General features: G+C 48.1%; 1 protein-coding gene across 2 annotated transcripts in view; it reads right to left on the reverse strand.

Annotated features, from left to right (window-relative positions):
* The window catches only part of PELI2 (pellino E3 ubiquitin protein ligase family member 2), a 190,599-nt gene extending 171,174 nt beyond the window's left edge, over positions 1-19,425 (reverse strand). The window contains exon 1 of one of the 2 annotated variants that reach the window (XM_045810402.2): positions 18,973-19,425. In XM_045810402.2, the coding sequence (XP_045666358.1) occupies positions 18,973-19,049 (77 nt within the window). In that variant the 5' untranslated portion in view covers positions 19,050-19,425. The remainder of the gene's footprint in view (positions 1-18,972) is intronic. The other variant, XM_045810403.2, reaches the window with a different exon arrangement.
* Positions 19,426-19,634: the final 209 nt, after the last annotated feature.

Consider the following 19,634-nt stretch of genomic DNA (forward strand, 5'->3'; position numbering starts at 1 on the left):
CAGAGTGCACAGACAACCACAGGAGGGAGAAGAGGGAGGGCAGGAGAAGGAAAAGAGAAGAAGACAGACACGCATTCAATGCCAGACACCATTGGCAGGTGTCCCGTATGAACTCCATGCTTCATACGTCAATTAAAAACACTTGGCATTCGATAAATTACATCAGAGGATGTCACAATTACCAAGGTCAGTGGGCTGAAGTAGGCAATTATTTTTATTCTTATTTGAACAAAAGGCATCCCACGAACCGAGCAGCCCTGGGGAATGATCGATCACATAGGTCCTCTCTAGCTCTGCTCTGGTCCCAGTTCTCCTCAGCTGAAACCCTGACTTACCTCGCTCTCAACAGCCCAATGCTTCAAGAGACACCACCAGTTTAAAAGGTTAAAAATATAATTTGGCAGTTAGCAGGGTTCACTTCTAAATTATATGCTCCCCTGGCAAACATGTTTATTTTGTTGCCACACCAGCTAAATCCAGAGCCTCTGGGCAGGACCAAAGAAGCCAAGGACTGCAAGAGTCCACCACACCCCCGGGAGACACTGAAAACCCCAAATGTGCAGAGCCTAAGTGCACCAGTAGAACTCGGCCAACACCAATGCCTTCCCTGCAACCTGCCCTTAGAGAGCCAAGTTACCTGGAACACAATTTTTTATTTACAGGCTAAAATATCCGCAAAAGATTTTCAGAGGATTCCCTGGGTCACAGTTTTTTACCTTGTAAATTAACGGTCTTATTCAATGATTACTAACGTTCAAAAGGATCAACAAGGCAAGCCTAACCCATCAAACAGAGTCAAGCAGACTCCAAATATTGTATTTGGAAAAGCAGAATGGTGATTGTTTTTTTAGTCCTCTGCAGAGATTTCTGCTTAACCTATAACTTAACCTAAAACCTCCACGGTCCTTAAGTATGTCACTCCTGAAACATTATGCTTAACGGGGATCTGGAGATCTTTAAGGTACAAAGCTGAAGTTAAAAGCTCGGCTAAATGTTCTTAGTGGGCAGAAAATGCAGCATTTTGTTAGTCTTTTTTTTTTTAACCCCATTACTTCTTGTCCAGAACAGACACAAGTTCCAGCTTTCGAAATATATTCTATGAGAAAGACTGTTTTCAATTTAATAATAGTCACCATGTGTAGCAAATACATTTATTACACAAAGCCCAAAATGTCAGCTCTTGGAGAAATCTCACTTGAGACAGATCTTCAGTAATAAATTGACTCATCAACCACCAACATTCCACCAAGATCTCTGGGCTACCATCCCTGAACATTTCTCATATCGACAAAATACCTGCAATTTCTGGGTCATTTATTTACTGAGACCAGGTGCCCATAATACACCAGAAAGAAAATCTGCAAGGCAAAAATAATCAGCCAAATACCTTAAGACAGTCTCTTATTGTAATCCAATCAAAATTAAATGAGCAAATTCATTAAGCCACTTTATAAAACCACAATTCACAAATCATATGGACTGCAGCTTTCACCCAAGGACTTGTGCAGAGAGAAAAAGACGATTTCCCTTCTACCTGTTGGCAAGTCACGAGGGTACACGTGTTCACAGAATCAGATCCAGGTACAGTTTATACTTAGAATACAGCTTTGGGGTCGCAGAGACCCCACAAAGAACGAGGAGCTTAATTCAAAATAATTTATGCCACCATAATCCTCTCCACGACGTATGCAATTTTTTTAATATCACATTTCCCTTTTTATTTGTTATAAATCCCACGAATAACCTGAGTTTTAGACATCTCATCATCTATTATGATCCGTGTCAGACCTTGGAGGGGAATGGAGAAAGAAGAATCCTCAGGTGAGGATTCTACAAACTGAATCAGGCAGGGTGGGAAACTGACAAGGCGGGGGCGGGGTGGGGGGGGGCAGAGAAGATGGCTTCTACTCCATCCGCCATACGCAACCCGCTCAGTAAAAAGAAACCAGTTAATGTCACGATCTCTGGTTCCTCATGATAAAGATTTTTTAAAAAAATAAAAGGAATGAAAAAATAAACTCCAGTTGGCTTCCAGAGTACCCCAGCTGCCTTGCTTCAAATATTTAACAAGCTGTACTCAGTGCGGCGTGATGGAGGGAAAAAGTCAACAAACAGCCAAGTATGTTTGTAAGGACACGAGAAAAGAACACGGTGGAATTGGCTAAACAGCAGACGTCCTGTACACAAGCATAAAGCTCTCAAAAAAAAAAAAAAATCAAAGGAAAGGAGCTGGAAAGTTAAAGGTGCAGGTGAAAAAGCACAAAAACAGCCGGCATACAGACACTCAAGCCAGCTGGGATACGTATCAGGAAAACAGAATGGAGAGAGTATTTATCTGTGATTTTTAGAGTAGATGAGAGACCAGAGCAACTAATTTTGAGGAAAAATAAAGATTTATCACTGTCAAAATATGCTTGGAATTGTTGATTTTTCCAGGGAGAGTTTTTTTTAGGGAGATTTTTCATACTACATATGAAGATCATTTACATCCCAAAATTGAAATTACTGTCAGCTCCAGACCACCTCCCGATACTTCTCCACGTCAACCCCCTTATCTTTTTTAAAGTTTAAAAGGAAAATTCTAAATTCACTACCATCTCCTCTCAGGGCCCACACGCTAGTCCATTTTCAACGAGTGCCCAACATATTTATGTGCCTAGGACCTTCGCAATTTACCCCAGGGAGATGCAAACAGGAGAGTATTTTTTGGAAACCAATTAAAGAAACAGAAATAAGCTAAGGACCTATTTTAAAGTGAATAATCCATCCTTTAAAACCCACTCTGGGGGCAAAGAAAAGGGGGAAGAGGTCATTCAGATGAGAATGCTCACATTTCCAGGCCAGCATTTGCTAGTCCACATCTCGCACCACCCACCAAGTGCCAGGCACTCCATGAGGGGCTGAAGCGCTGGGAAAGAGGGCAGGTAAGACCACGGGGGGGGGGGGGGTTCCTTAAGAAGGCACTGAGAGCGCCCTAGAAATAACTGCTCCCAGCTGGAGGAAAGAGGCGGAGTCAGGGAGGGAATCACGGTGGAGGCAACACCTGAGGTAAATGCTGGCAGGTGAGCAGGATTTAGCAGCCGTGCAGAAGCACGGGTGAAAAAGAAAGGAGGAACAAAGTTCAGGGGAAAAAGCCAGAAGGTAGGCCTCAAGGGCAAGGAAGTAAGTAACCTTGGGCTTGACTGGGCAACACATACAGATTTAGCGTCCTTCAAAGTGTCCTTTTCTCTAAGCTCCTAAGAAACTTACTTGCAGAAGCCATGCCCTTAGCATACCAGTCGTTGAGAGATCTTTTAAAGATCTCAGTGAACAACACTGCATTTCTTCTTCTCATACCAAAAATTTCCTTAGAACAGAGGCCTTAGAAATCACATGACAATTCCTCATTCTGCAACAACCATCCCCCCCAGGAAAAAAAGAAAGAAAAACCCACAGAATTTGTGTTAGATAACCTATTCCCAAATAACTGGTCTGATGAAGGAAAAAAAAAAAAGATGTGGCTTACTTTAAAATTTTCCTAGCATTCATCAAATTCCCTTAAAATGAAAGTGAGCTAATCCTTTATAAAGCAGCGCATACACCGTGTATAAAATGAGGTCCATAAAATATTTTGTACGTGGACAATGACTAGATGGTGACTGTACAAAATATTAGCATATGGATGCTTTTCTTCCTTCCTCCAAAATTTTCATTAATACTCTTTGTATATCATATTTTTAGCACATGGCTTGTAAGGTTAATTCCGTGTTACCTGACTAAAAGTGGTCTGCTTTAAAAAAATCTGCATTTACAAATTTATCAGTGGAGGAAAGCGAAGTGATTAGTAATTAAAGATTAGATGCTAACATCGAAGTTATGAGAATCTATGACACATTACTTAAAACTGGCTTAACCCTAGGAGAAATTGGGGTGAAATAATTACCCAGGCAAAATCAAAGAGTATGGGATTCATGTTAACTAACACGGTGAGTTTCAAGTGGATTTAAAAAAAACCAATTAGATCAGAGAAAGATTCACTTCCATTGAACGTAAGGGGTCACGCAGAGCCCTTCTCCGGAGGGAGTAGAGCTCCATTGTCTGAATTTGATCTGAACGGAGGTAACAGGAAAAGCAAGGGCAGGCATCCTCTGACCCTTTCCCCGGGCCTGAAGGAGAGGAGCAGAAAGGGAAGGATAAGCAAGCAAAGCTGTCAAGCAGCGAGGAGGGGCCAGCTCCCTGCAGGGCTGTCGCCTACACCATTGTCCACCCCTTCCCAGCTGCTCCAGCCAGAACTTGCCAGGATTTCCATTATCATCACAACTTCAGAACCTAATGCGAACAAGAAGAGTTACACCCTTAATGGAACCCTTCAGGTGGTTATCAAAAGTTATTCCCCCCAAAATAAGTAAATAAATCAAGTTATTACCAACCATGAGAATGTGAGTGACAGCCTTTGGAAGCAGAAAACACACAAGCTTTTGAGAATCTGAGATCTGGATTCCAATTCCCGAGCCTCAAAATCCTTCCCTGGCTGTGCAGGATCTCCTGCCCTGACTGCTTCCACACTTCTTGAATGGAGGTGACATCCCATCCTCCGAGTCCTGCTGAAATCGAGCATATGGCAGGGGCCTGGGCCCCTCTGCAAGCCTCCCACACCATGCAAGGGACCCCAAGTTCTTGCTGCCTCCTGCGGTCAGTAAACTGTACAAGCAGCCAGGAGACAGAGCTAGGGGGAAGCTCCCCTTACCCGCTTGGCCTTCCTCCCCCTCCCCCAAATGAGGAGCAACTCTCCACAGCTGCCCCTGAAGCACGGGCTAAGGGTAGAACCAGGTTCTTCTCTGCCGGGGGGCAGGGGGGTCCCTCAGAGCTAAGGAAGCCTGCAGGCTTGTCACCACTGCTAAACTGGACTTGGCACGATCGAGGAGCAGTTTTATTTTTTATACAACGCGAAGTCTGCATGCTTCGTTATCGGGGACAGGAATTCCAACTAATCACCCCAAACACGAGCTTTGGGTGGGGGAGGCAGGGGGAAGGGGGCACACAAATGATTAGGGTGATGAAGGTTTGTGTCTTTTCTCTCCCATCTGGGGAAAAAGTGAGTTGTGTTATTTTTTAATATTTCAAACAGGAGAACACGGGCAGACCACCACCGGAAGACAATGAACTCGACTGAAGGGCGTTCTAACGAGCGGTCGCCGCGAGGTTCACCCTGGTGCGGCTTATTACATTATCACAACCTCCTGATTGAATTACTTTCCTGCAGCGCTTCCAAGTGTCTGCTCTCCCCCCCCATATACTATCTAATATTGCTCATCAAGATGCTATATTTGTCCTTTTGTATTTTACCACTTGATATCTTAGGACGCCTGTTAGTTAAGAACACTGTTTTCAGAAATTCTGGGTCATCTGCGCCTTCCCACATCTGTGACCGAGAAGGCTTAACTGGCCTCACAGGAAGGTTGGAACAGTACAGCATAAAGCTACGCCAGCTTCCAGAAGGGTCTAAGCCAACAATTTCATCAAAGCCTTAAAGCTGGCATCTGGTCTAAGTTAACACTTAGAATAGCAAATAAAAGGCACTTTTCCTGACTGCTGCTGGCCGATGCTTCTCAGAGGAGCTGAACGAGTGCCCCTGCAGGAACCGGCGGCATTAAGTGGTGTTCGTGGGGAGATGGAGGGAGGCTGGGCGGGTCTTTTCCCTTCGTGGATACTAACAGGAAGATCGGCAGACAGGGAAGGAAACATCAACGTGCAGCAACACCGGTTTCTAAGCAAAGACAGACCTTCACCTGAGAGGACAAGGGCTGGAAGCCCCTTTCCGAGCTATAAACAAAATGTCAGTGCTAGCCTCTGTGACCAGCAACAACAGCAAAAGAAAAAAGAAAGCCTTCGGGAGTGCGTGCCACCAGTAAGGGGATGAAAGCGCTTTTCTCAAGGAAGGACGAATAACTCAACGCCGCGGCTTCAAAGTATTTTGGATTATAAAAGCAGGTCTCTCTTGAATGTAACTGTAAGATATTCAGGTAAATAAGAAGGCAAATAGGAGGAGTCGTGTTTTTATTCCCTAGAGATCACATACTTCAATTTTTTTGAAAATACAATAGGAACATAATATATAAGTGGGCAAAGCACATATGTAGGTAATTTCCCCAAAAAAAGGTTTATATAAGTTGTAAACATTAAAAAAAACCCATGTAACCTTACTAGTGACCTCATTAAACGAGTGAGGTTTTGTGTCACTGTGTTTAATGAGAATATGCAGTATGGAAAGGGTCTGGGTAAGAAATAAATGAAAAAGGTGCAAAGCTGCGCGCGCGCGCACACACACACACACACACACACACACACACGCACGCACACGACAGGATTTATGAACAAAGGTGTTAGAGTCCGAAAGGCCTGGGTTTGAATCAGAGCTCTGTCACGTGACAGCCCGGTGATCGCGGACACGCTTCTCACCGGCATGCATGGCTCCAGTCCCACATCTATAAAATGATGAGTGGTGGTACCCAAGTGTTCTGGTCAGAACTTAAATGCGCGAGCAGCACTTTGCACAGAAGCTGGCTAAGAACAAGCACTTAACACAGGACACCGAGACATCACCATCTCGACCGACGCCCGGACCCTCTGTGCACCTCTGTGCACCAAAGAACCCGCCGCTAAAAAGCAGCGAGAGCCTAGCTGGAATTTCCTCATCTGTGCAGGAAAGAAAGCGGAAAGCTCAGATCCTGATGCTCCCTCTTTCGGGATGATTATAAACTGTGGTTCTGACCGGGGACCAAAACATTCCCGGGTTCTGCACAAGTTTCCCAAACACACTGGGAAGTGAATGAATGATCACTTTATCCCACCACCGCCATCTCTCATGGCTAGACCCAGCGTGAGCCGCCGTCCCCTGGAGACAAGGAGGGGAAAATGATCTACAAGAGAAAACGCAGATCCAGCTGGAGAGCCGATCCTGAGAATGAGTTCAGGCAACTCCTCAGAAGCCTGAGAGTGTGTCTGCCACCTCCACACGGAATACCTCCCCGAAGGCCAGGGCTCCCCAGTCCCAGAGGCCTGAATCGTTACAGGGCCCACAGCACCCTTCTGGTCATGGTCTTGTCTTATCACATGGCCCTCCAACCCCCTAATTTCCAAACGCACAGGATGTCTCTCAGCCCTTCAGCTTCTAAATGTGTCTTACACACACCACTCTCCCCTGTGACCCTCGGCTAATTCCTACTCACCTTCCTCATCTCAGCCTAAATGGAATCCTTCCCTCCTAACAAAACCAAGGTTTCTCCCCTGCACGACACCCCCATGGAACCCTGTACTTCTTGTCTGCGCCCTTCCAGGCTCCATTTGTTTGAAGTCCCTCTTTTGTGATAGGCTCTCGGCTTCATGAAGTCAGGGACCACTCGGTTATTAGCCGCTGCATCCCTAGCACGAGTAGCTGCCGACTAGCTGACAGTTCTCCACTTTCTCTCCTTCCCCAACCACTTCAGCCTCCAGCCAAACACCCCGTGCCTTTACTACTCCTGCCCTATAAAACCCCAGGTCACCCTTCACAACTCCGTTCAGAGGCCACCTCCTCCAGGATCTCACTCCCAATCTTTCAGGAATACACACGCCTCTGACCTTCACCCTGGCAGAAAGAAACAAGCTTCGGAGCGCTACGTACAGACCTACCTTCAAATCAGGCCCAGCTACCAACGAGGCGGGTGACCTGACCTGGAGCCTCACTTCCCAAATAGTAAAATCCAGTTCCTGGGACTGATCAAGCAAAACACCTAACGGAATCTGGCCCCCAGTACACCTGAAATAACAGCGGCCTCCACCCTGCCCTCCTCTGCAAAACTCTGCACTGTGCGTGGTTTGTTGCTAAGTTATTCGTCTTGACCTTAGGTTGTCTGCCCCTGGAGGCCTTTTCCTTATGTGGCTTCCTAAATGTGAAATCAGCAGCGGCATCAGAACAGCAACAACAGCAGCATCAACGCACCCCTCCCTAGTGGTTCATGGTTAGTGTGTCTGTAAGTGCTTAATTTCTAGGAGGAACAGCGGCTCCCATTTTTAATCAACTATATTCATACAGAAGATATATGCAGTGAAATACATCTATCTCTGTATTTGGTACCCCAAATGTCTTGGTGTAGCATTAAGTAGTAAAAGCTCCCAAATTACAGTAGTTTCTACAAAAGAGATCATTTAGAAGTTTATTTAAATTCCTTTGACATTCAGTTTATAAAATTTGATTGCAAAACTCATAATTTTACATGTTTCAGTCCCTCTGATTAAAAATGGCAAACATTAAAATTCCCTAAACAGAATTTAGGGAAATTCAAGAAGTTACATTCACTTTACTATAGGAATTTTTCCTCCCTTTTTCCAGCAACGTGCTCCATTTGGAGGTGGTCACTGGTGGATTCTACATGTATGGTGGGGAGAGCACTGTGCAGGTGGCTGGCGGCGCGACTGCTGTCACACTTCGTCCCCTTCTGCAGAGCGGATGACCTGGGCCCGGCCCTGACCGTGCCACCCCAGAGCAATCTCGCGCCTCTGCTCGCCTCTTACCCGGCACATCATCGGTCTCCGCGGTGGGAACGAGACATGTAAAGTACTTCAGGAACGGTGCTCCCTTCTTACCGCTGACAGCCACAGACAGAGACGACTGATAGAAATGAGCTTCTCATCCTGTCATTTCGCCACCCAACTGCAGTGTGAAAACCTTCTTCTGGGCCATCTGTTGCCCTGTACCTGCAGGATGCTAGTGCATGTTACCTCCCCTACTCAAATCTCTGATGGTTCTATTATTTCATGTCAGGTGGCCTTTAAAAGCCTGAAAATCCGTGCCATGCATTAGCTCCCTGGGTTAAAGCTACTTATGTTCGAGCGTACCAGAAGCACGGTTCCCAGCAAAGCTGGGCCATTCTTCACCTGCCGTGCTCTCAACGAATTTCAGGAGATAATATCGATTATGGAGATTAACGAATGCAGACAGACTCGGAGACGACTTGCACATGATAAAGTTATTCCACAAATGCGTTTGTTAGCTAAGATTTTCAGACCATACGGTACTTAATGTCTGGAATAACTCATCTAAAAGGCTGAAATTGTGCTTATTAAAATAATCAATAACCTGAAGAAACAAAAAACAACTCAACAGAAGCTCAGTGAATTATTTCAGATCAGTCCGTCGGGTCTGACAGCAGAAGCACCTGCAGGGGATACTGTGGGGTCTGAGCCGTCAGCCGCCACGTAACAAACCCCCTCAATGTAGAGCGCCTGAACGCAACCACCACGGCTCCTTCATCTGGGCAAAGCTGGCTGGAACAGCTCATCTCTGCTCCGTGTGGCGTGGACTGTGCGGCCTGATGGGCTGAAGGATCGAAAACAACTTCACTCCCAGGTCCGCTGCCTCAACCGGGCATCTGGAATGGCTGAAGGCTGGCCGGGCCTCTTCTCCTTCAGGGGTCTCTCAACTGCCAGGGCCACTCCCTCCAGCAGGGCAGTCACACGTCTTCATCCGGAGGCTGCCTTCTAAGGCAGTGGGTATTAGAGACTGAAGTTGTACGCTGAAGTCCTAACCCCCAGCCCCCCTCAGAATGTGACTGTATTTGGAGACAGGGTCTTTAAAGAGGTAATTAAGGTGAAATCGGGTCATATGGGCGGGCTCTAATCCAGTATGCCTGGTGTCCTTATCAGAAGGTCATATGGGCGGGCTCTAATCCAGTATGCCTGGTGTCCTTATCAGAACAGGAAGGGCCATCAGGGGTGGGCACGCAGAGACAAAGGCCGTCTGAGGACACAGGGAGAGACGGCCGTCTGTAAGCCAAGCAGAAAGGACTCGGAGAAGCCCAGCCTGCCAACACCTTCATCTTGGACGTCCAGCTTTCTGAACTGCGAGAAAATAAACGTCTGTTGTTTAAGATGCCAGATCTGTGGTAATCTGTTACGGCAGCTCTAGCAAACTCATACAGAGGACAAGACAGAAGCTCAACAGCCCTTAAGGCAACATCCAAAAGCCACAAAGTGTCACTTCCCTCACATGCACTGGTCACAGCAAATCACAAAACCCGCCCAGATTCGAGGGGCGGGGATTCACCTCCCGATGGGAGGTCCAGCGCGCAAGTGCACACACACACACACGCACGCACGCACACACACACACACACACACGGGAACTACTATGGGCCGTATTTGAAGACAACAGGGGAAGAACACGGGATTAAGTCAAAACCCTGAGTTCTCTTACTTGACTGCCAAGCAACTACAAGACCATCTGGGAAAGTCGGGTCACGTCCGCCTCAACGACATGCCGTTAGGTTCAACCCTCCCACTGGACGGTTTCAAGCGTGAAACCAATGAATGCTCATTAAATAGAAATAGCTCAGGCATGCAAAAAACTATATTGAGAAGCATAAAGTGCTGACAAATAGTACGGTTATCTGTACTAAAACTTTCCCGTACACCTTATACAGAGAGGCCGAGCAAAAGTACAGATTTCATTCTGAATGCTATCTACGAGCACGTAATAAAAGCACCCAAACCACAGTGTAACCTAATGTACTCCCGCCCGGATCTGGTCTGTGTCGTTTTCTGGGATCTGGTGTGAACCACCCTCTTTATGTCTATGGTCCCTGTGCAGAAAGGGCCTTTCCTCAAGGTAATCACTTGATCCATCAGGTGCTCCAGAAATTCTCATTGTTCACCCATCACAAGTTCTGACTGTCAAAAGAGTGTTCTATAACCATGTAGCACGAAGCCCAAGAATTCCAGGTATGGATGGGAAAGGAGGAGGGGCCTCTGCGGTTCCTCAGAGGCCCTGGTAATCGTAAACAGCAGTTTCATACCAACAGCCTAGAAGCCAAACACACAACCGCTGCCTGCTCTGGTTGGATTCTGCTAAGCCAGTACCAATTAGAATGGAAGTACAAAGCTTGAAATAAGATTCTTATCCTAAAGAGAAAGCCTGCGTGAGCACAAAAGCAGGGAACAAACAGAGTTAAATGTCTGAGAGTGAGATGCAGTATGTGGACGGCTGCAAATATAAACCTCAGTCGAGACTGACTTGCCACAGCCTTCAACCTGACGCTGAAAATGCCCCGAAGCATATTTATTAGGTTGTCGTCCGAGAGGCGTGTGTTCCATAGTCTTTCCAGCCGTCGTGAACAGGCACGAGTGACCACAGCCTTCCAACGCCACCGCGGCACACTGCAATGCAGCTCAGAGCAGCCGGTGGGATCACGACAGATGGCCTGCTTCCCTTCAAGGCAGAACTTTCTGCAGGTGACAAAACGACTGTTAGGTGACTGATGACAAGAAAAACAAACGAAAGTGGAAACTGGAATATCTGATGTGTTGAGTAGTGCAGGGAGCCTTGAACTTGGGCCCTTAAGGTTGGGAGGACGGTTTACAAAACCGCAGCTGCGCTCCAGAATGGGAGTGCTGCTTCCAAACCCAAAATCATTCACTGAGCCCCAGGGCTCCTCTGTGCTGAGCGGGACACCGGAGTGCGCCACACAAATCCATTCCTTCCATGTTGCTGGCGAGTATCTGCTGTGCACCTGAAAAGGGGTGCCCAGCACTCCGAGGCAGGTGCAAGTCAGGGTCCCTGCCCTCCAGAGGCCAGCTGCAAGGGGAAACCAGATGTCAATGAACTCTAGTGGAATGCAATCGCCACTCTGGGCACATGGCGAGAGCACAGGGCACTGAACCACGTTTGTGTCTAGGGATGGTAAATATATGTCCTTATACCTGTTTACACTTCTATTTTCCCTTTGGTTATTTGCTTATATGCTCTGCCTCCTTAACTAGTATAATACTTGGAATGCTTTGGCTGTAAGAGCGGAACCCACTCAGGGTGGTTTAAACAAAACAAAACAAAAAAAAAGGAAATAAAAATTGAAAAAGGTGGGCGCTCTCAGAGGACATGGGATTATTTTGTCAGAAAAGCCTTTCCTGATTATTCAGCCTCAAAGGGCCTCCCCCTGCCTTATCCCTAGCTCTCTACGCTGCTAGTCCCCTACCCCTACCCACTCAGTCACTCTCTTGCCCTTTAGCCTACACCTGTTTCAGCTGTTTGCCGGCTGGTGTACACAGTCCACCGCTCCCACTGAAGGTAAGCCCCCCCGCCCCCGGCAGGGTGTTGTCTGTCTCCCTGGCTTCGGTACAGGCAATGCTGGAGCAGTGCTGGTCCCCCGTCGGTACTTTTGACACTGCATGAATGGCCAAACACGCAGAGCTCCGCACAGGGGACACAACTAGGTCTCACGAGGGACGGGAACTAGAATCTGGAACTAAATAGCTGCCCGCTGGCTCACGCTCTATTCCCTCCTTGCCTGTCTCACGGGGGGCTCTGGCCTCTGCTTTTCCCTCCGCCCCCTTTTCCTTCTACTCAGACTGCATTCCCCTTCGTAGAAATGCTTTCTCCACTCCCCTTTTGGAGCTGAAAACCCTGCTATGGTGTCCCATGCCCTTAGCATAAAGTCCAAAATCTTTCCAGTGATTTATAAGTGCTTTATGACCTGTTCCTGTCCTCAGCTCTCCCGTATTTAACTCAACCACTCTCCCTGGCCACGCACGGCTTTTCTCTCTTCCTCGGAGGAGCGCGCACACTCACCTCTGGGTCTCAGAAGGCTGTGTGGCCTCTGTCTAGAGCACTCGTTCCCCCTTACCTCCTCCTGGCCATCCTCTCCTCATCCAGGCACGGTGTTAGGGGACCCTACGCTCTGTAGATTGCTTTCTATCTCTCCGACTGGACTGCAGGCTCCAAAGTGGCAGGAACCGTCCCAGGCTTGTTCTTCACTGCTTCTTCCCTCCGTGCCAAGCACAGTGTCCCACACTAGTAGATGCCCGGATATTTGCAGAATAAATAAACGCACTACACATTGGTAACGGCTGTTCACTAAGGAGCTGTGACAAGAATCAGATAGCAGTTCGCGAGGGCAGGGAACGTGATTGCCCTGTCTAACTTCCCTGTGCCTGGACGAGTAGACACCCAATAAATATTTGTTGAATGAATACATTGCTGGCTTGCCTGCTCTAACTCCACCCCTTTCTCTCCCACTTGAGAAAACATATCAGAATGCAAGTGGGGGGGGGAATGACATTATTAAAGGGACATCTCAGAATCATTTGAAAGAGCGACACTTTATGTCTTGTCATATATGACTGGACACGTAACTCAAAACCGATCATTACGTATGAGATGGTTTGAGACAGTGGTTGAGAATAGCTGATTTAGACAAAGCTAAAGAAATATGAAGCACTTTCTGCTCTTATCATTTTATTTTCCAGAAGCTGAAGATGACAATAAGCTCGGGAAGAACTCATAACTGAATCATTCTTACCCTCACTTTCCTTTTATAAAATAGGCTCTGCACACCCCGGGAGAGATCGTCACTTAAATCAAACAACGTTCACATTCCCTTTTCAGTTATGTTTCTCTCGTACCAACGAGGTCCACCAGGTTGCTGTTGTCTCCATTCAAAAGTCAACCCACAGCCCCACCTAACTTCCTTCCAGGACGCTATGCTGCTGATCCCTGCACAGCAGATACAAAATCATTGCCCCAGTGTGACAATACTGGTCTTCCTCAAATACAGCAACTGGGATGTTTTTGGGGTTTTGTGTGTACGTTTTAACTCTTGGACAAACTGTGTTTGGTAAATTTGCTGGGACCTGCATCAATATGGTTTTATTTTTGTTTATATAAAGCATCCCCAAATACGGATCACATGAGGAAGTACAACCAAAAAATGAAAAGCCCTAATGAAGGTGTCGGTCTTGATGTGTTAAAGAGAGAAACAAGTAAATCTGAGAAAGTCAGACGAGAAACCACACAGACAGCCACATACTCCAAACAAGGCTAAAGTTAGTAAAGGAAAATAGAGCACCCCAAAGCTAGGAACATCGTAACCATTAATAGCCCACAGAATTAGAGGCTCCATCCACACAAACAGATCTGAGCTCTTCGGTTCACCCCACACGCTGAGTGACAGTAAAGATTTTGTTTTCTATATGAAAAAAAAAGTTCAAAGACCTTTTAGTCTATAAAGGATACCAGTGTTTGAAGTCTTTGGGTCCAAATTAGAGAGGAGGATGAGAAAAGGAAAAGTATTAGGGTATATTTTAAGGTTTCTTATTACTACCGAGGGGAGGGGTAGTCAAGGCAAAGTGCCAAGGTTAAAACAAAAACAGCATATAGAAACTGGGAGCCGCTTGTTTTAAAAAATAAAGACCATGAACTCTTCAAGTAACAGTCTTCCTTGTCTTATCTGATAGAATGCTGCACCATCCAAAGGAAAAGGGTAGCCCCCCCCCACCACCGACCTTTTAGCTTTTTGAAGACCTTGATCAGTTTCCACTAAACTACTTCATTTTCAGTTATATTCATCAGCGTTCTTTTGTAGAGGTTTTCTTTTTTTTTTTTAAGATTTTATTTATTTTTTTGACAGACAGAGAGAGACAGCCAGCAAGAGAGGGAACACAAGTAGGGGGAGTGGGAGAGGGAGAAGCAGGCTCATATCGGAGGAGACCGATGCGGGGCTCGAAACCAGGACCCCGGCATCACGCCCTGAGCCGAACGCAGACGCTTAACGACTGAGCTACCCAGGCGCCCCTTTTGTAGAGGTTTTTAGCCCATTTTTGCGCCAAGGATCCCTTTGGCAGTCTGGTAAAGCCTACTGAGCCCTTCCCAGAGAAATGGTTTAAATGCATAAAATAAAATACAAAGGATTACAAGTAAAAATAATTATACTTAGTTCTCAAGACAGTTTTAAGTTATGACACAATAATACACGCCGTTCTGTATTAACGCCGAAGTAGCAAACCCAGCAGCAGCTCTATCTGTTGCCTATACTCCTAATCAAGTGAAATGCTAAAGTGCAGTCTGACTATAGTGAAAATAGAGATGCATTTTCCTCCCCAATCCAAGTTCAAGGATTTCCTGAATTCCATCTGAAGACCCCCAAAACCCTTGGCTGGGAGAGCCAATACAAATACATTTGGCAAAGCATCAAATTAAAAATAAAACCTTGCAAAATGTATTATCCATTCCACTGCGAGGGGAGGGGAACTAAGAGTAAGCAATATTTTTCCAAAAAACCATGATGGGCCATTAGTCAGCACAAGAGCTGCAGGCTTCAAATTGAATCCAGAAAGGGATTCAGCTCCCCTCGTGCAACTTATAAGAAAAAAAAAAAAACTGAAGCTTTGAGGAACTGACGGCACTGCTGGAATCTGCCCTGAAGTGGGAAAACAGTGACCCGGCAGTGCAGCGATCCAGCTCAGCTGTGAACTTGAACAAATCTCCTTCCTGCCCGGAGCCTCAGTTTCTTCTTCATCAGTAACATAAACGGGCTAAAGGTACACCAGGACTCTTAGGCCCCTTCCAGTCCTAAAATCCTATCCCGATTATCTCTTCCTCATGCTGGCTTTTCCAGCCTATTGAGCTTAACTGCAAAACCGTATTGCCTTTCTTAAGTTTGGAACAGAAAGTTTTACCAAATTTGAATGTCTTCACATATAAACCAACACCAATGAGTCAAATATATGTGTGCCATTACAATGTTTTTTAAAAAGCCTGCTTTGCACATATCTACTTCCAAAAAAGTAATCACAGCCTTAGTCTTTTCTGCTATTTAAAGACAGTTCCCACTGGAATCCTAACACCATCACCTTAAGAGTATTCAAAACCAACACACAGAAAGTTAACTGCATTTTCTACATTTGAACCAAGGAACAGTATTACAGGGTATAGACCGGGAAGGGCCCTTAAAGATGACCTAACCGAATCATATTTCCTTACTGCTGAAGAAGCAAGGACAGGGTAAGAGACTAAGCCAAAGTCACAAAGCCAGTTGGCAAGAAAGCAGAGATTCACTCTGGGTCTCCCGACTGCTCCTTTATGCTCTCCCCACTACACTGAACTGCCTCTCAAATCCAGACATGTTTCCCCAACTTTAACACGTCAGCCAGCTTTAAAATGAATAACAAGAAAGACCTGACAGTTAGACCAGTCATCTTCTCGACCTTGATTTATGTAGTGGGCACGACGAAGGACTGTGGCATGATACATTCACTGGTTGGAACCCAGAAATAATGAAATTCCACTAATCCACTGAGAAGGTGATGACCCTACTAACATCCTAGCTACCTGGCAATTCCCTTAATATCGTGTAATACGTGAAAAGACACATATCTGCACGTGGATACAGACCTACTACATATATAGCTCTTCACACATACATACATATATATGTGTGTGTCTATATATATCCACATATGTGCATATAGTTCCTTAGTCTGCTCTCCAGGATCTCTCACTAACATTGTACTATGAAATTTAGAAGAGAGAAAAAAGAAGATACTTAGAAGAGAACAGAAAAGTAGTTATACACAGTTAAAAAAAAAAAAGCAAAAGCTTGTATCAATATTGGTCATTTTTAGATGTCAAGATTAACTTTATCAATAAAACCTACTAGAAATTCTCTACCAATATTTATGCCCCACATGATCAGATATGCAAAGTTGATATTAATTATTTGACTGTTATTGTTTTAAGGGGGAGGGCACTGTCTCAAGTCGTGAGAGTTGGATACAAATTAGTAAGGGTCTCTTTCAAGTCTGCCTATTACTATTTCCCCAGCATTCTTTAAAGTGTTCGATATTTCTAGAGAGTCAGAAATCTACCCTCAAAAAAAAAAAAAAAGACCACAATTCTCAAGTAGTCAATAACCTGACGAGTATCTTCTCAGCAGTCTGATGTCAACTCACACTTCACTTCCTCAGAGACACCTGCCCCGACCTCCTAGCTAAAGAAAGCGATGCCTACCAGCGCAGACATTCCCTAAGTGAACCACCTTCCGTGGAGAGCCTGGCAGCACCGGAGATGGCCATGTATTATTCATTTGTTTACGTGTTTCCTTCTGCTGATGCTGGCCACTCGGCACTAAATTGAAAGCTCCTTGCTCACTGCTGCATCCTGAAGAGCTAAGCAGTGCGGGCACATACTAGGTGCCCCAATAACTGCTCTGTGTCTGGGCCCAGGTAGTAAAGTGCCAACTCTGTCCTACTTAGTGTCTCCCGGAACACCATCAGTCGAGGACAAAGCACATGGGATGGTCAACGCATTTACGCTGCCTATTTAGAGGAAGCCTGTGATACCAGGACAATCCTGGGTCTCAGTCCTTCCCACGGCTCTGGAACGCCCTGCTCTTGCAGCTATAAACACAAAACCTCTCCAGGCCCACTCGGACACTGCTTTTCTGAAACATCTCAACAATGATTTCCTCAAAAGGAAATAATGAAATAAAGTTCTGGCGTAAGTTAATCTTCCCTGTCAGGTTCACAGAGTATGTTAAACATACTTTGAAGCCAGACACACAAACAAAACCAAACTCCACAAAATTAGGCTGGGCTGAGTTACATAAGACAAGCTAACCTCGGGCTTTTCCTGTCATTCCGCTCTCCTTCCACTGAACCCTGACATTGGTCTTTTCAGCGCAATGAAGATGCAGGTGGGAAAAACCGCTTATCTGCAAACTTCAAAAAAGGTAAGGAGATTTCCAATAATGCTCCACTTAATACCGTAGCAACAACGTGAGGAGAACTAGACAACTTCCAGGTCGTCTGTGTCTGGAAGCCTCCCTTAAAAATTCTTCTCTTCGAAATTATTTTTAAGTCGGCACTCATTTCAAGGCATTCAGTTATCAAAACACGTTTTTCAGAGTTCCCTGAGTTTCTCCATACCCATGGCTTCTCATCTGGGGGTTAAGCCTACCTATCAGCACCGATGACAGTCTGAATACAGGTCTTTCAACAGAGAAGGACAAAAGCGCGGGTTCCCAGGAGTGACACATCCAAAGGAGGAAATAATCCTTTCTTCTCCAAATACTAAATCCAAGTTGCTCCCTCTCCCGAGTTTCCTGCATTTCCCTCCTCCCCATTCTGCTCCCCTTTCACTGCCCACTTTATCCTGCTTTAATCCTGCGAAGCCTCTCTCCAGGCTTATTAAGGGTAAACAATAGAAATGTCACAAGGAAACTCAGGAAGTAGATGAAGTCTCTAATTGCTGCCGTTTAACGATTGTAGATAATTACTATCTTCAAAATGTGGTTTTCACAAGCGGAGAGGGAGCCGAGGAGGGCGAGCTCCCCGCCGCCAGGAGGACAGCAGCGAGGCCGCGGCCCGGGACGGTGGGGATGCATCCCCGCGCCCCGGAGCCCGGACGGGCGCAGCCGTGTCCCTGCCCCCTCCACGACACTCCCTCCGGGGAGAGCCGAGGGCCGGCCTGCCCGCCCGGGTCACAGACAGTTCACTGCCCCCGGGCTGCGGCTACCCGCGGCGGTCACCATAACAATATGCAAAGCGCTGCCCGCGGACGCCCACCGCGCAGATCCCGCTGCCCGCGGCGGCCGAGCCCGCAGCACCGCGCTCCGAGTTTCGGGACCCGGATCACAGTCCACGGGGCAGAGGGTGCCCGGGGACCGGGCCCCAACGGCCTTTCAGCTTCGCCCACTGGGGGGGGGGTCTCCCCCGACACCCCGAGTTGCCTACGACGGTGGTGTCTCGGCCCCGGCCCCTACTCGCCCTCCCTGACCCAGGGCGCGCAGGGAAGTCGAGCAAGGGTCCCCCACCCACCCCCGGTATGGACGAGAATTCAGTCCCCGACCGCAGCGCCCCGCGGGGCGCGGAGTAGCCACAGTCCCTGCCTCCCCGGGGCCGGCCCCACTCCGCTACTTCCTCGGCCGCCGTCCTCCGCTGGGAAAGCGCATCTCGGCGGTCTCTGCGACACCCCGCGCGCGTTGGGGGGGGGGGCACCGCTCCCCAGGCGCTTGCTGCCGCGACCCCCGAACCGCCCCCGCCGCCCTAAGCGCCCCAGGGTTCCCCAGAGAGCGCCCGAGCCACCCGACTGCCCCCACTCAGGGATACGGGCGCCCGGCGGCCACCCAGCCCGGAGCACTCGCCGCCCGCCGCCAAGCTCCCCGGGTCGGAGATCTCGGGACTCACCCCAGTACCACCAGCTCCCCGTATTTCACCGGCTCCTTATTGGGGGCGCAGTGCTCCTCCTGGCCGGGGGAAAACATGGAGCCCCGATCGGCCGCCGCCGCCGCCTCCTCCGCCGCCGCGATCCCCGCCGAGTCCGCGCCGCCGCTACAATCCCATCCTGAGAAGGGGGTGAGCGCGCCGGGGAAGGGCACGGCGGCGAAGGGGGCGCGGGGCGGCCAGTCCCGCGGCTGCTCCGTCGTGGCTGTGCGGCTGCCCCGCTGGGCTCCCGGGAGCTCCGCGCGCCGCTGCCTCTCCGAGCCGGACTCGGCAACAAATGGGACCGGGCAGCAGGGGGACCTGCCCGCGCCGAGCGCCGCCGCCGCCGCCGCCGGAGCCCCGCCGAGGGAAGGAGGGAGGGAGAAAGCGAGCGCGGGAGGGGCGGAGGCAGGGAGCGGGGGAGGGACGGGGGCAGGACCACGGAGCCGCCCCGCCGGCGCGCCGGCAGGTGGGGGACGCCCGGCCCTTCGCCCAAAGCCCCGCAGCACCCCGCCCTCCCGGCGCCCCCTCCCTCTAGCGCGTGGGGCCGCCCGCGCCCCCTCCCCGCCCCCCTCGGGCCCAGCGGAGGAACGGCCCCCGTGTTATGTAAACATAGAGTAAAAGGGAAAGGAAGTTCTTAAAGGAGC

This window comes from Ursus americanus, chromosome 26 (assembly GCF_024610735.1).
Source record: "Ursus americanus isolate L20-20 chromosome 26, mUrsAme1.1.p, whole genome shotgun sequence".
Classification (NCBI taxonomy): Eukaryota; Metazoa; Chordata; class Mammalia; order Carnivora; family Ursidae; genus Ursus; species Ursus americanus.